Source organism: Excalfactoria chinensis, chromosome 4 (assembly GCF_039878825.1).
Source record: "Excalfactoria chinensis isolate bCotChi1 chromosome 4, bCotChi1.hap2, whole genome shotgun sequence".
NCBI classification, from domain to species: domain Eukaryota; kingdom Metazoa; phylum Chordata; class Aves; order Galliformes; family Phasianidae; genus Excalfactoria; species Excalfactoria chinensis.
Window position 1 is genome coordinate 75,413,709 of NC_092828.1, and position 14,210 is coordinate 75,427,918.

The 14,210-nt window shown below is 49.7% G+C and overlaps 4 protein-coding genes across 4 annotated transcripts; all 4 read right to left on the bottom strand.

Annotated features, from left to right (window-relative positions):
* Positions 1 to 1,039, bottom strand: LOC140251754 (uncharacterized). Its single transcript, XM_072335825.1, has 2 exons — positions 485 to 1,039; positions 1 to 315 (listed from the first exon to the last, which is right to left on the bottom strand). Exons 1-2 carry the CDS (start codon positions 1,037 to 1,039, stop codon positions 1 to 3), a joined length of 870 nt encoding a protein of 289 aa, XP_072191926.1.
* A 2,868-nt stretch (positions 1,040 to 3,907) lies between these two features.
* LOC140251755 (uncharacterized) lies at positions 3,908 to 4,946 on the bottom strand. The gene is made up of 2 exons (XM_072335826.1): positions 4,445 to 4,946; positions 3,908 to 4,266 (listed from the first exon to the last, which is right to left on the bottom strand). The coding sequence occupies exons 1-2, from the start codon at positions 4,944 to 4,946 to the stop codon at positions 3,908 to 3,910; spliced, it is 861 nt and encodes a 286-aa protein (XP_072191927.1).
* A 2,867-nt stretch (positions 4,947 to 7,813) lies between these two features.
* Positions 7,814 to 8,848, bottom strand: LOC140251757 (uncharacterized). Its single transcript, XM_072335827.1, has 2 exons — positions 8,342 to 8,848; positions 7,814 to 8,128 (listed from the first exon to the last, which is right to left on the bottom strand). The coding sequence occupies exons 1-2, from the start codon at positions 8,846 to 8,848 to the stop codon at positions 7,814 to 7,816; spliced, it is 822 nt and encodes a 273-aa protein (XP_072191928.1).
* Positions 8,849 to 11,722: 2,874 nt separating this feature from the next.
* Positions 11,723 to 12,757, bottom strand: LOC140251758 (uncharacterized). The gene is made up of 2 exons (XM_072335828.1): positions 12,251 to 12,757; positions 11,723 to 12,037 (listed from the first exon to the last, which is right to left on the bottom strand). Exons 1-2 carry the CDS (start codon positions 12,755 to 12,757, stop codon positions 11,723 to 11,725), a joined length of 822 nt encoding a protein of 273 aa, XP_072191929.1.
* Positions 12,758 to 14,210: the final 1,453 nt, after the last annotated feature.

The following is a 14,210-nucleotide window of genomic DNA, read 5'->3' on the forward strand; positions in this document are numbered from 1 at the left end:
CTAACGTCCAACCCCGTCGCCTCCAGCTCCGCTGTCTGGTCCCAGCCCAGGTGGAGAAGGACCGTTTGGTTCAGGAGATGGAGGAGCAGCAGCTGCAGCAGGAGCAGCATCCTGGTTGCTACCAGCAGGCTCAGTGCCCGCTGATGCTGCAGGGCCTCGCCGTCTCTTTGGAGGGCTGCTCAGGGGGCCGTCCTCCAAATCCAGCTCTGGTGGGAACGCAGCTGATGCTCTCCTTCGCATGCCAGCTCTTTGATTGGACCATCTTAGCAGACACGGGTACTCTTTCTTGAAACTGGGGTTGTAGTAGCAGAGTAACTGCAAAATGCAGAGGAGAAGAGTGAGATGCCACCATTTCCAGACTGGAAAAGACAAAGCTACCATAACTACTAATTCAAACTTTGAGGATTTTCCAAAGCAGGAAAGTGGGTTTGGAAACCCAAATAGCACCAACCAACTCGCAGCCCCCTCAGGTGCAACCGGCCACCAATCCCACCTGTCCCGAGAGGTGTCCCATGGGCTGGGGACTGCGTACCTCACTAGAAGCAGACGCGGCTCCGGCTGCTGGGAATTTTGCTCGTGAAGCAAATGTTGGCAAATCGCTGTCCACGATGAAGAATCCATGCAGATGGAGCTGGTGAACGAAAGCTTTCATGCAGCCAATGTTGAGAGCGTGTAGAGGTCCTGTCCTTCCCAGCACTTCAGTTTTGAAGCAGGTTTCCTCAATCACAATGCAGCTCTCATCGTCGCCCCACTGGATGGACTGGAAGAGATTGCTGTCCACAATTTGACGGAGCTTGCGTAGAAAGAGGGATGACGAGTCGTGGGCTTTGCGAGAGCCCTTTGTGGAAAGACGATGCCGTGGTCTTTTTGCTTGGGATTCCTCCTGTGAGCCCTGAGAAGTGTTTGCTTCTCGTGCCGCTCCTAGGGCAGCATCCCGAGCTGTTCTCTTAGCCCGTCTTTGAGGGACAGCAGAAGCCGAGTCTGCCGACTCAGCGTTTGGCACAGAGACTTGAGGAGTTTCTGATGAAGATGTCTCCATTTTTAATTAGGAACACTTTGCCCTGACAGAAATTTCTGTCTGCAGCAGTCTCCTCGGCCAGCAAGGGTCGTCCTGCCAGCAGCAGGATGGAGCGCAATGGCACCAGTGGTGTGAGGAGTGGGCCGTGAGTCGGGGTGTTCACAGATGTCACCATGGTGACCGTGCTGCATCACAGTGACCTCACAGAGAGGTGACTGTTGGCTGGGGAAAAGGGGTGGGGCATCCTTGTTAGTTATGGACATATGTAAGTAAATAAGATGCAAGATATTTATGCTACATAAACCAGCAGACAGACAGAAACCTCTAATTTCCCCGAGGAAGACTTTTCCAGCAAGGCCTTCATCGGTTACACTTCTGTAGGAAGTTTGATTTCATCTGTGAACCTGACTAGGACTAGTATTTCTTCTTTGATCTGCTTCTAGGTGACTTTGTGCCATCGTGAGATGCTCTCAAGTTCTATTAAAGATCACTCGTTTCTCTAATGTGAGGCACTGACTGAGCAATCCCTATCTGAAAATACCCCGGGTGCTTGCTGGTTCCTGGTTGCAGTTTCACAAACTCTTGCCATCTTCCTCTTGGCATAAAGAGGTTTAATCTGGGGCAGGAGTACCTCTCCGGTGAAGAAGGGTTGAGGGAACTGGGCTTGTTTAGCTTGATGAAGAGAAGGCCCCGCGGAAACCTCATTGAGGCCTTCCACTACTTGAAGGGAGCGTATAAATGGGGAGGGGGAAAGTCTCTTTATGAGTGTGGATACTGATAGGACAAGGGAAAATGGCTTTAGGTTTAGGTTAGATATTAGGAGGAAGTTTTTCACACAGGGGGTGGCGACGCACTGGAGCAGGTTGCACAAGGAGGCTGTGGATGCCCCATTCCTGTAGGCTGGGCACCTCCTATGTTTCCAGGGGTGTTTCTGGGAGCTGGGATGCATGGGAAGGGCTTGCATCCAAATTGTGTCCTGGTGCATCGCATCTGATGGAGTGGGGTGAGAAAAGGGTCCAGACAGCACCAATATAACCTGCAGCCTACCAGGAACAAGAAGTAATCAGTCCAGGAAGCACCAAATTATTGCTCCTTGCACCAGAACCTCTGCTAGTGGGAGCTGCAAAGGTGAACAGCATCACACCAGTGTTCATCTGAAGAGCTCGTGGCCCTGGAGTGTGCTGGCAAGACATCCTTCTGCACCCTCATAGGGATTATCAGGATGAAGAGCCCATTCACTGCATCACTATCACAGCCTTGTTTCTTTCTCTGGGCCTGAGATGGCAGGGCTGATAGAAATGCAGTTCATTTTGCACTAAACGTACAGCAATAGGTCAGGAGAAGAAGTTAAAATGCCACCTTTGAGGGGAATTGCATCATTAAAATATCACAGTGGTACCTTGGGAAGCCAACCAGAGATTCCAGTTGCAGTTTCTCACACCCTCTGCTAGGAAAAATAAAGAACACCTGCCAAGCAAAACGAGGCCTTTCCTGTCTAAAGAGTTTACCATTTTTTTTATAACACCATTGTTATGCACCACTCCGGGAGCAAGAGAGAGTCGTGATCCCATTTTTGACTGCCACAAGGTCTGATCTGGGGAGAAAACTATCTCTCCCCAAGCTGGATAAAATCTCAGACCTCAGGCTTAAAGTTTGGGATTAATATGAGACTTCCAAGAGGTCAGAAACTCGATTGCTAATTATTTTCTCAGTGAGGTGTCATGGTTTTGTAATGTTGCTGTCAATATTCCTCATCATAGCATCATGTGCAGTATGGATCATTAAAAGGTTCATACTCTAGTTCCTTGGAATAACAACATCCCGAATACTCAGCTCTCAGAAGAAAACTACATATCTCAGAGGACTTCACAGCCAGAGATAAGTCATGGGAGGAGGACGTGTATAATCTCGGTCCCAGGCTGGAGCTCTCTCTCTCTCGGACTCTCAGAGATGGGAAGCATTCCAATTTTGTCGCCTAGAGTTCACAGTAGGCCTCTTGGTTTTCAGGGACTCTCTCTCTATGTTGTTCAATTTATTTACCTCAATCATATTGTATTATATTGTGCTATCTTGTACTCCGATATCATATATAGTAAAATAAGTTTTTCCTCCTTAGATTTTCAGCTCTGTTCTCTCTTCCCATTCCTTTTTTTCCCTTTCCTTTTGGGCTGGGGGCCCTATGGGGCGGAAGCATCGTGTCACTGGCACAGGTAAATCTTGGTAACCTGGGACATGAGGAAAGAAGCCGTATGTGCACATTTCTGCTAGAGCACCAGTTAGGGCTCCTCTTAATGTTGGGAAATCTGACACAAGCAGCTCAGAGAGCTGTCCCTGATGAATGCCACTATGAGTATTTCCAAAGCGCCCACCTGCGTGGTACCTGAGCTCACCTCTTCTGTTGGAGCAGGATTCAATCAGCGTTTGCACCATAAAGCTGCCCACAGCTGGAAGCTGCTCCCTGGCAAGAGGCTCAGCATGGCTCAGCTTGCTGAGCAGAAGGGCAGTGCTGCTGCCAGACACATGCTGCTCACAGGACAGTCAAATACACCTCTGTTACCCCCAGGGATCCCCACAGGTTGAATGGCTCATTGCCACGGTGGCATCCACCCAGAGAGGACAGGCAGAGAGAAGGAAGGGGATCGGGCACTTGAGGCAGCTCCAGCTCACAGCCTGTACCTCCTCGCTCCTGCTGTGTGCTCCCCACATTGCTCGGACCAGGTCACAGAAATGAGATCTCCCTGAAGTACCCCCCAGCCTTGGGCACAGGAAGAGTAACTGTCAAATGAGGGAACAGGACAACTGGAAAATATTCAGAACATTTATTTCAGGAACTTCTACACTCTATATGCTTGATACCTAGGATCTCTATTTCCTACAGCCTAAGTTATGCTAACGTCCAACCCCGTCGCCTCCAGCTCCGCTGTCTGGTCCCAGCCCTGGTGGAGAAGGACCGTTTGGTTCAGGAGATGGAGGAGCAGCAGCTGCAGCAGGAGCAGCATCCTGGTTGCTACCAGCAGGCTCAGTGCCCGCTGATGCTGCAGGGCCTCGCCGTCTCTTTGGAGGGCTGCTCAGGGGGCCGTCCTCCAAATCCAGCTCTGGTGGGAACGCAGCTGATGCTCTCCTTCGTACGCCAGCTCTTTGCTTGGACCATCTTAGCAGACACGGGTACTCTTTCTTGAAACTGGGGTTGTAGTAGCAGAGTAACTGCAAAATGCAGAGGAGAAGAGTGAGATGCCACCATTTCCAGACTGGAAAAGACAAAGCTACCATAACTACTAATTCAAACTTTGAGGATTTTCCAAAGCAGGAAAGTGGGTTTGGAAACCCAAATAGCACCAACCAACTCACAGCCCCCTCAGGTGCAACCGGCCACCAATCCCACCTGTCCCGAGAGGTGTCCTATGGGCTGGGGACTGCGTACCTCACTAGAAGCAGACGCAGCTCCGGCTGCTGGGAATTTTGCTCGTGAAGCAAATGTTGGCAAATCGCTGTCCACGATGAAGAATCCATGCAGATGGAGCTGGTGAACGAAAGCTTTCATGCAGCCAATGTTGAGAGCGTGTAGAGGTCCTGTCCTTCCCAGCACTTCAGCTTTGAAGCAGGTTTCCTCTATCACAATGCAGCTCTCATCGTCGCCCCACTGGATGGACTGGAAGAGATTGCTGTCCACAATTTGACGGAGCTTGCGTAGAAAGAGGGATGACGAGTCGTGGGCTTTGCGAGAGCCCTTTGTGGAAAGACGATGCCGTGGTCTTTTTGCTTGGGATTCCTCCTGTGAGCCCTGAGAAGTGTTTGCTTCTCGTGCCGCTCCTAGGGCAGCATCCCGAGCTGTTCTCTTAGCCCGTCTTTGAGGGACAGCAGAAGCCGAGTCTGCCGACTCAGCGTTTGGCACAGAAACCTGAGGAGTTTCTGACGAAGATGTCTCCATTTTCATTACGAACTCTTTGCCCTGACAGAAATGTCTGTCCGGAGCGGTCTCCTCGGCCAGCAAGGGTCGTCCTGCCAGCAGCAGGATGGAGCGCAATGGCACCAGTGGTGTGAGGAGTGGGCCGTGGGTCGGGGTGTTCACAGTCGTCACCATGGTGACCGTGCTGCATCATGGTGACCTCACAGAGAGGTGACTGTTGGCTGGGGAAATGGGGTGGGGCATCCTTGTTAGTTATGGATGTATGTAAGGAAATAAGATGCAAGATATTTATGCTACATTATCCTGTAGATAGACAGAAACCTCTAATCTCCCTGAGGAAGACTTTTCCAGCAAGGCCTTCATCGCGTACATTTCTGTAGGAAGTTTGATTTCATCTGTAAACCTTACCAGGACTAGTATTTTTTCTTTGATCTGCTTCTAGGTGAGTTTGTGCCATCGTGAGATGCTCTCAAGTTCTATTAAAGATCTCTTGTTTCTCTAATTTGAGGCACTGACTGAACAATCCCTATCTGAAAATACCCCGGGTGCTTGCTGCTTCCTGGTTGCAGTTTCACAAGCTCTTGCCATCTTCCTCTTGGCATACAGGGGTTTAATCTGGGGCTGGAGTACCTCTCCGGTGAAGAAGGGTTGAGGGAACTGGGCTTGTTTAGCTTGATGAAGAGAAGGCCCCGCGGAAACCTCATTGAGGCCTTCCACTACTTGAAGGGAGTGTATAAATGGGGAGGGGGAAAGTCTCTTTATGAGTGTGGATACTGACATGACAAGGGAAAATGGCTTTAGGTTTAGGTGAGATATTAGGAGGAAGTTTTTCACACAGGGGTTGGCGACGCACTGGAGCAGGTTGCCCAAGGAGGCTGTGGATGCCCCATCCCTGTAGGCTGGGCACCTCCTATGTCTCCAGGGGTGTTTCTGGGAGCTGGGATGCACGGGAAGGGCTTGCATCCAAATTGTGTCCTGGTGCATCGCATCTGATGGAGTGGGGTGAGAAAAGGGTCCAGACAGCACCAATATAACCTGCAGCCTTCCAGGAACAAGAAGTAATCAGTCCAGGAAGCACCAAATTATTGCTCCTTGCACCAGAAACTCTGCTAGTGGGAGCTGCAAAGGTGAACAGCATCACACCAATGTTCATCTGAAGAGCTCGTGTCTCTGCAGTGTGCTGGCAAGACATCCTTCTGCACCCTCATAGGGATTAGCAGGATGAAGAGCCCATTCACTACATCACTATCACAGCCTTGTTTCTTTCTCTGGGCCTGAGATGGCAGAGCTGATAGAAATGCAGTTCATTTTGCACCAAACGTACAGCAATATGTCAGGAGAACACGTGAAAATGCCACCTTTGAGGGGAATTGCATCATTAAAATATCACAGTGGCACCTTGGGAAGCCAACCAGAGATTCCAGTTGCAGTTTCTCACACCCTCTGCTAGGAAAAATAAAGAACACCTGCCAAGCAAAACGAGGCCTTTCCTGTCTAAAGAGTTTACCATTTTTTTTATAACACCATTGTTATGCACCACTCAGGGAGCAAGAGAGAGTCGTGATCCCATTTTTGACTGCCACAAGGTCTGATCTGGGGAGAAAACTATCTCTCCCCAAGCTGGATAAAATCTCAGACCTCAGGCTTAAAGTGTGGGATTAATATGAGACTTCCAAGAGGTCAGATAGCTCAATAGCTAATTATTTTCTCAGTGAGGTGTCATGGTTTTGTAATGTTGCTGTCAATATTCCTCATCATAGCATCATGTGCAGTATGGATCATTAAAAGGTTCATACTCTAGTTCCTTGGAATAACAACATCCCGAATACTCAGCTCTCAGAAGAAAACTACATATCCCAGAGGACTTCACAGCCAGAGATAAGTCATGGGAGGAGGACGTATATAATCTCGGTCCCAGGCTGGAGCTCTCTCTCTCTCGGACTCTCAGAGCATGGGAAGCATTCGATTTTTGTCGCCTAGAGTTCACAGTAGGCCTCTTGGTTTTCAGGGACTCTCTCTCTATGTTATTCAATTTATTTACCTTAATCATATTGTATTATATTGTGCTATCTTGTACTCCGATATCATATATAGTAAAATAAGTTTTTCCTCCTTAGATTTTCAGCTCTGTTCTCTCTTCCCATTCCTTTTTTTCCCTTTCCTTTTAGGCTGGTGGCCCTACAGGGCGGCAGCATCGTGTCACTGGCACAGGTAAATCTAGGTAACCTGGGACATGAGGAAAGAAGAAGGATGTGCACATTTCTGCTAGAGCACCAGTTAGGGCTCCTCTTAATGTTGGGAAGTCTGACACAAGCAGCTCAGAGAGCTGTCCCTGATGAATGCCACTATGAGTATTTCCAAAGTGCCCACCTGCGTGGTACCTGAGCTCACCTCTTCTGTTGGAGCAGGATTCAATCAGCGTTTGCACCATAAAGCTGCCCACAGCTGGAAGCTGCTCCCTGGCAAGAGGCTCAGCATGGCTCAGCTTGCTGAGCAGAAGGGCAGTGCTGCTGCCAGACACATGCTGCTCACAGGACAGTCAAATACACCTCCGTGACCCCAGGGTCCTCACAGGTTGAATGGCTCATTGCCACAGTGGCATCCACCCAGAGAGGACAGGCAGAGAGAAGGAAGGGGATCGGGCACTTGAGGCAGCTCCAGCTCACAGCCTGTACCTCCCCGCTCCCGCTGTGTGCTCCCCTCATTGCTTGGACCAGGTCACAGAAATGAGATCTCCCTGAAGTACCCCCCAGCCTTGGGCACAGGAAGAGTAACTGTCAAATGAGGGAACAGGACAACTGGAAAATATTCAGAACATTTATTTCAGGAACTTCTACAGTCTATATGCTTGATATCTAGGATCTCTATTTCCTACAGCCTAAATTATGCTAACGTCCATTCCAGTCGCCTCCAGCTCCGCTGTCTGGTCCCAGCCCTGGTGGAGAAGGACCGTTTGGTTCAGGAGATGGAGGAGCAGCAGCTGCAGCAGGAGCAGCATCCTGGTTGCTACCAGCAGGCTCAGTGCCCGCTGATGCTGCAGGGCCTCGCCGTCTCTTTGGAGGGCTGCTCAGGGGGCCGTCCTCCAAATCCAGCTCTGGTGGGAACGCAGCTGATGCTCTCCTTCGTACGCCAGCTCTTTGCTTGGACCATCTTAGCAGACACGGGTATTCTTTCTTGAAACTGGGGTTGTAGTAGCAGAGTAACTGCAAAATGCAGAGGAGAAGAGTGAGATGCCACCATTTCCAGACTGGAAAAGACAAAGCTACCATAACTACTAATTCAAACTTTGAGGATTTTCCAAAGCAGGAAAGTGGGTTTGGAAACCCAAATAGCACCAACTCGCAGCCCCCTCAGGTGCGACCGGCCACCAATCCCACCTGTCCCAAGAGGTGTCCCATGGGCTGGGGACTGCGTACCTCACTAGAAGTCGACACGGCTCCGGCTGCTGGGAATTTTGCTCGTGAAGCAAATGTTGGCAAATCGCTGTCCACGATGAAGAATCCATGCAGATGGAGCTGGTGAATGAAAGCTTTCATGCTACCAATGTTGAGAGCGTGTAGAGGTCCTGTCCTTCCCAGCACTTCAGTTTTGAAGCAGGTTTCCTCTATCACAATGCAGCTCTCATCGTCGCCCCACCGGATGGACTGGAAGAGATTGCTGTCCACAATTTGACGGAGCTTGCGTAGAAACAGGGATGACGAGTCGTGGGCTTTGCAAGAGCCCTTTGTGGAAAGACGATGCCGTGGTCTTTTTGCACAGGATTCCTCCTGTGAGCCCTGAGAAGTGTTTGCTTCTCGTGCCGCTCCTAGGGCAGCATCCCGAGCTGTTCTCTTAGCCCGTCTTTGTGGGACAGCAGAAGCCGAGTCTGCCGACTCAGCGTTTGGCACAGAAACCTGAGGAGTTTCTGATGAAGATGTCTCCATTTTCATTAGGAACTCTTTGCCCTGACAGAAATTTCTGTCTGCAGCAGTCTCCTCGGCCAGCAAGGGTCGTCCTGCCAGCAGCAGGATGGAGCGCAATGGCACCAGTGGTGTGAGGAGTGGGCCGTGGGTCGGGGTGTTCACAGACATCACCACGGTGACCGTGCTGCATCACGGTGACCTCACAGAGAGGTGACTGTTGGCTGGGGAAATGGAGTGGGGCATCCTTGTTAGTTATGGACGTATGTAAGGAAATATGATGCAAGATATTTATGCTACATAAACCTGTAGGTAGACAGAAACCTCTAATCTCCCTGAGGAAGACTTTTCCAGCAAGGCCTTCATCGGATACACTTCTGTAGGAAGTTTATTTCCATCCGTGAACCTGACCAGGACTAGTATTTCTTCTTTGATCTGCTTCTAGGTGACTTTGTGCCATCGTGAGATGCTCTCAAGTTCTATTAAAGATCACTCGTTTCTCTAATCTGAGGCACTGACTGAGCAATCCCTATCTGAAAATACCCCGGGTGCTTGCTGGTTACTGGTTGCAGTTTCACAAGCTCTTGCCATCTTCCTCTTGGCATACAGGGGTTTAATCTGGGGCTGGAGTACCTCTCTGGTGAAGAAGGGTTGAGGGAACTGGGATTGTTTAGCTTGATGAAGAGAAGGCCACGGGGAGACCTCATTGAGGCCTTCCACTACTTGAAGGGAGCGTATAAATGGGGACGGGGAAAGTATCTTTATGACTGTGGATACTGATAGGACAAGGGAAAATGGCTTTAAACTGGGCCAGGAGAGGTTTCGGATCGATATTATGAGGAAGTTTTCCACACAGATGGTGGCGACGTTCTGGAACAAGTGTCCCAAGGAGGCTGTGGATGCCCCATCCCTGGAGGCTGGGCACCTCCTATGTCTCCAGGGGTGTTTCTGGGAGCTGGGATGCACGGGAAGGGCTTGCATCCAAATTGTGCCCTGGTGCAACGCATCTGATGGATTGGGTGAGAAAAGGGTCCAGACAGCACCAATATAACCTGCAGCCCTGCAGGAGCAAGAGGTAATCAGTCCAGGAAGCACCAAATTATTGCTCCTTGGATCAGAACCTCTGCTAGTGGGAGCTGCAAAGGTGAACAGCATCAACCAGTGTTCATCTGAAGACCTCGTGGCTCTGCAGTGTGCTGGCAAGACATCCTTCTGCACCCTCATAGGGATTAGCAGGATGAAGAGCCCATTCACTGCATCACTATCACAGCCTTGTTTCTTTCTCTGGGCCTGAGATGGCAGGACTGATAGAAATGCAGTTCATTTTGCCCCAAACGTACAGCAATATGTCAGGAGAACAAGTGAAATTGCTCCTTTGATGGGAATTACATCATTAAAATATCACAGTAGTACCTTGGGAAGCCAACCAGAGATTCCAGTTGCAGTTTCTCACACCCTCTGCTAGGAAAAATAAAGAACACCTGCCAAGCAAAACGAGGCCTTTCCTTTCTAAAGAGATTACCATTTTTTATAACACCATTGTTATGCACCACTCAGGGAGCAAGAGAGAGTCGTGATCCCATTTTTGACTGCCACAAGGTCTGATCTGGGGAGAAAACTCTCTCTCCCCAAGCTGGATAAAATCTCAGACCTCAGGCATAAAGTTTGGGATTAATATGAGACTTTCAAGAGGTAAGATAACTCGATAGCTAATTATTTTCTCAGTGAGGTGTCATGGTTTTGTAATGTTGCTGTCAATATTGCACGTCATAGCATCATGTGCAGTATGGATCATTAAAAGGTTCATACTCTAGTTCCTTGGAATAAAAACATCCCGAATACTCAGCTCTCAGAAGAAAACTACATATCCCAGAGGACTTTGCAGCCAGAGATTAGTCACGGGAGGAGGAAATATATAATCTCGGTCCCAGGCTGGAGCTCTCTCTCTCTCGGACTCTCAGAGCATGGGATGTGTTCCAGACGTGTCGCCTAGAGTTCTCAGTAGCCTTCTTGGTTTTTGGGGACTCTCTATTTTGTTTGATTTATTTACCTAAATCATATTGTATTATATTGTGCTATCTTGTATTGCGGTATCATATTTAGTAAAATAAGATTTTACTCCTTAGATTGTCACCGCTGTTCTCTCTTCCCATTACCCTTTTTCCCTTCCCTTTAGGGCTGGGGGCCCTACGGGGTGGTTGCACCCTGTCACGGGCACAGGTAAATCTAGGTAACCTGCGACATGAGTACAGAAGACAATTGTGCACATTTCTGCTAGAGCACCAGTTAGGGCTCCTCTTAATGTTGGGAAGTCTGACACAAGCAGCTCAGAGAGCTGTCCCTGATGAATGCCACTATGAGTATTTCCAAAGCGCCCACCTGCGTGGTACCTGAGCTCTCCTCTTCTGTTGGAGCAGGATTCAATCAGCATTTGCACCATAAAGCTGCCCACAGCTGGAAGCTGCTCCCTGGCAAGAGGCTCAGCATGGCTCAGCTTGCTGAGCAGAAGGGCAGTGCTGCTTCCAGACACATGCTGCTCACAGGACAGTCAAATACACCTCCGTGACTCCCAGGGTCCTCACAGGATGAATGGCTCATTGCTACGGTGGCATCCACCCAGAGAGGACAGGCAGAGAGAAGGAAGGGGATCGGGCACTTGAGGAAGCTCCTGCTCACAGCCTGTACCTCCCTGCTCCCACTGTGTGCTCCCCTCATTGCTTGGACCAGGTCAGAGAAATGAGATCTCCCTGAAGTACCCCCCAGCCTTGGGCACAGGGAGAGTAACTGTCAAATGAGGGAACAGGACAACTGGAAAATATTAAGAACATTTATTTCAGGAACTTCTACAATCTATATGCTTGGTACCTAGGATCTCTATTTCCTACAGCCTAAGTTATGCTAACGTCCAACCCCGTCGCCTCCAGCTCCGCTGTCTGGTCCCAGCCCTGGTGGAGAAGGACCGTTTGGTTCAGGAGATGGAGGAGCAGCAGCTGCAGCAGGAGCAGCATCCTGGTTGCTACCAGCAGGCTCAGTGCCCGCTGATGCTGCAGGGCCTCGCCGTCTCTTTGGAGGGCTGCTCAGGGGGCCGTCCTCCAAATCCAGCTCTGGTGGGAACGCAGCTGATGCTCTCCTTCGTACGCCAGCTCTTTGCTTGGACCATCTTAGCAGACACGGGTACTCTTTCTTGAAACTGGGGTTGTAGTAGCAGAGTAACTGCAAAATGCAGAGGAGAAGAGTGAGATGCCACCATTTCCAGACTGGAAAAGACAAAGCTACCATAACTACTAATTCAAACTTTGAGGATTTTCCAAAGCAGGAAAGCGGGTTTGGAAACCCAAATAGCACCAACTCACAGCCCCCTGAGGTGCAACCGGCCACCAATCCCACCTGTCCCGAGAGGTGTCCCATGGGCTGGGGACTGCGTACCTCACTAGAAGCAGACGCGGCTCCGACTGCTGGGAATTTTGCTCGTGAAGCAAATGTTGGCAAATCGCTGTCCACGATGAAGAATCCATGCAGGTGGAGCTGGTGAACGAAAGCTTTCATGCTACCAATGTTGAGAGCGTGTAGAGGTCCTGTCCTTCCCAGCACTTCAGTTCTGAAGCAGGTTTCCTCTATCACAATGCAGCTCTCATCGTCGCCCCACCGGATGGACTGAAAGAGATTGCTGTCCACAATTTGACGGAGCTTGCGTAGAAACAGGGATGACGAGTCGTGGGCTTTGCGAGAGCCCTTTGTGGAAAGACGATGCCGTGGTCTTTTTGCACGGGATTCCTCCTGTGAGCCCTGAGAAGTGTTTGCTTCTCGTGCCGCTCCTAGGGCAGCATCCCGAGCTGTTCTCTTAGCCCGTCTTTGTGGGACAGCAGAAGCCGAGTCTGCCGACTCAGCGTTTGGAACAGAAACTTGAGGAGTTTCTGATGAAGATGTCTCCATTTTCACTAGGAACTCTTTGCCCTGACAGAAATTTCTGTCTGCAGCGGTCTCCTCGGCCAGCAAGGGTCGTCCTGCCAGCAGCAGGATGGAGCGCAATGGCACCAGTGGTGTGAGGAGTGGGCCGTGAGTCGGGGTGTTCACAGACATCACCACGGTGACCGTGCTGCATCACGGTGACCTCACAGAGAGGTGACTGTTGGCTGGGGAAATGGGGTGGGGCATCCTTGTTAGTTATGGACATATGTAAGGAAATAAGATGCAAGATATTTATGCTACATAAACCTGTAGGTAGACAGAAACCTCTAATCTCCCTGAGGAAGACTTTTCCAGCAAGGCCTTCATCGGATACACTTCTGTAGGAAGTTTATTTCCATCCGTGAACCTGACCAGGACTAGTATTACTTCTTTGATCTGCTTCTAGGTGACTTTGTGCCATCGTGAGATGCTCTCAAGTTCTATTAAAGATCTCTTGTTTCTCTAATTTGAGGCACTGACTGAACAATCTCTATCTGAAAATGCCCCGGGTGCTTGCTGCTTCCTGGTTGCGGTTTTACATGCTCTTGCCATCTTCCTCTTGGCATACAGGGGTTTAATCTGGGACTGGAACATCTTTCCGGTGAAGAAAGGTTGTGGGAACTGGGCTTGTTTAGCTTGATGAAGAGAAGGCCCCTGGGAGACCTCATTGAGGCCTTCCACTACTTCAAGGGAGTGTATAAATGGGGACGGGGAAAGTCTGTTTACGAGGGTAAACAGCAATAGAACAAGGTGAAATGTCTTTAAACTGGTACGGGGGAAGTTTAGTTTAGATATTAGGAGGAAGTTTTTCACACAGTGTGTGGTGACACACTGGAACAAGTTGCCCATGGCGGCTGTGGATGCCCCATCCCTGGTGGCCTTCTAGGCCAGGCTGGATGTAGTTCTGGGCGGCCTGGTCTGGTGGTTGGTGACCCTGCACATAGAAGGGGGTTGAAACCAGATGATCCTTGTGGTCCTTTTCAATCCAGGCCATTCTATGTTTCTGTAATTCTATGAGTATGATTGCATACTCAGATTTCTTATCCTCAGACCTAATGTTCCGTTATCAGACAGTAGTGCAAAGATCTCCTTCGCATCCTTTGCTATGGATGGAGCTCTTGGGTTAGTCACAAACTTCCCCATCGCTGAGTCTTACAGAATGCAGCACTTGCAGCTGGGGCCTTTGGCTCTCCTGAGCTATCTTGGTAGTTGTGGACATATGTGAGGACTATATCTCTTTCTACAGTGGCATGAAAGAAAGTTGTATCTAAGAGTGATGTGCCTCTTTTGCCATTAAGAGTGATAGGATGAGATGTAATGTCCTGAAGATGCACTAGGGGAAGTTCTTTTTCGATATCAGTTTCCTTTGCAATAGTGTGGTGATGCATTGGTACAGGGTGCTTGGGGAGGTGGGGATGTCACTATCCCCAGCATTTGT

Coding starts and splice junctions, on each gene's coding strand:
- LOC140251754 (XM_072335825.1), bottom strand. CDS start 1,039: ATGGAGACATCTTCATCAGAAACTCCTCAAGTCTCTGTGCCAAACGCT. Junction 316..484: donor TCTCGGGACAGGTGGGATTG/GTGGCCGGTTGC, acceptor TGCATTTTGCAG/TTACTCTGCTACTACAACCC.
- LOC140251755 (XM_072335826.1), bottom strand. CDS start 4,946: ATGGAGACATCTTCGTCAGAAACTCCTCAGGTTTCTGTGCCAAACGCT. Junction 4,267..4,444: donor CGGAGCTGCGTCTGCTTCTA/GTGAGGTACGCA, acceptor TGTCTTTTCCAG/TCTGGAAATGGTGGCATCTC.
- LOC140251757 (XM_072335827.1), bottom strand. CDS start 8,848: ATGGAGACATCTTCATCAGAAACTCCTCAGGTTTCTGTGCCAAACGCT. Junction 8,129..8,341: donor CCGTGTCGACTTCTAGTGAG/GTACGCAGTCCC, acceptor TGCATTTTGCAG/TTACTCTGCTACTACAACCC.
- LOC140251758 (XM_072335828.1), bottom strand. CDS start 12,757: ATGGAGACATCTTCATCAGAAACTCCTCAAGTTTCTGTTCCAAACGCT. Junction 12,038..12,250: donor CCGCGTCTGCTTCTAGTGAG/GTACGCAGTCCC, acceptor TGCATTTTGCAG/TTACTCTGCTACTACAACCC.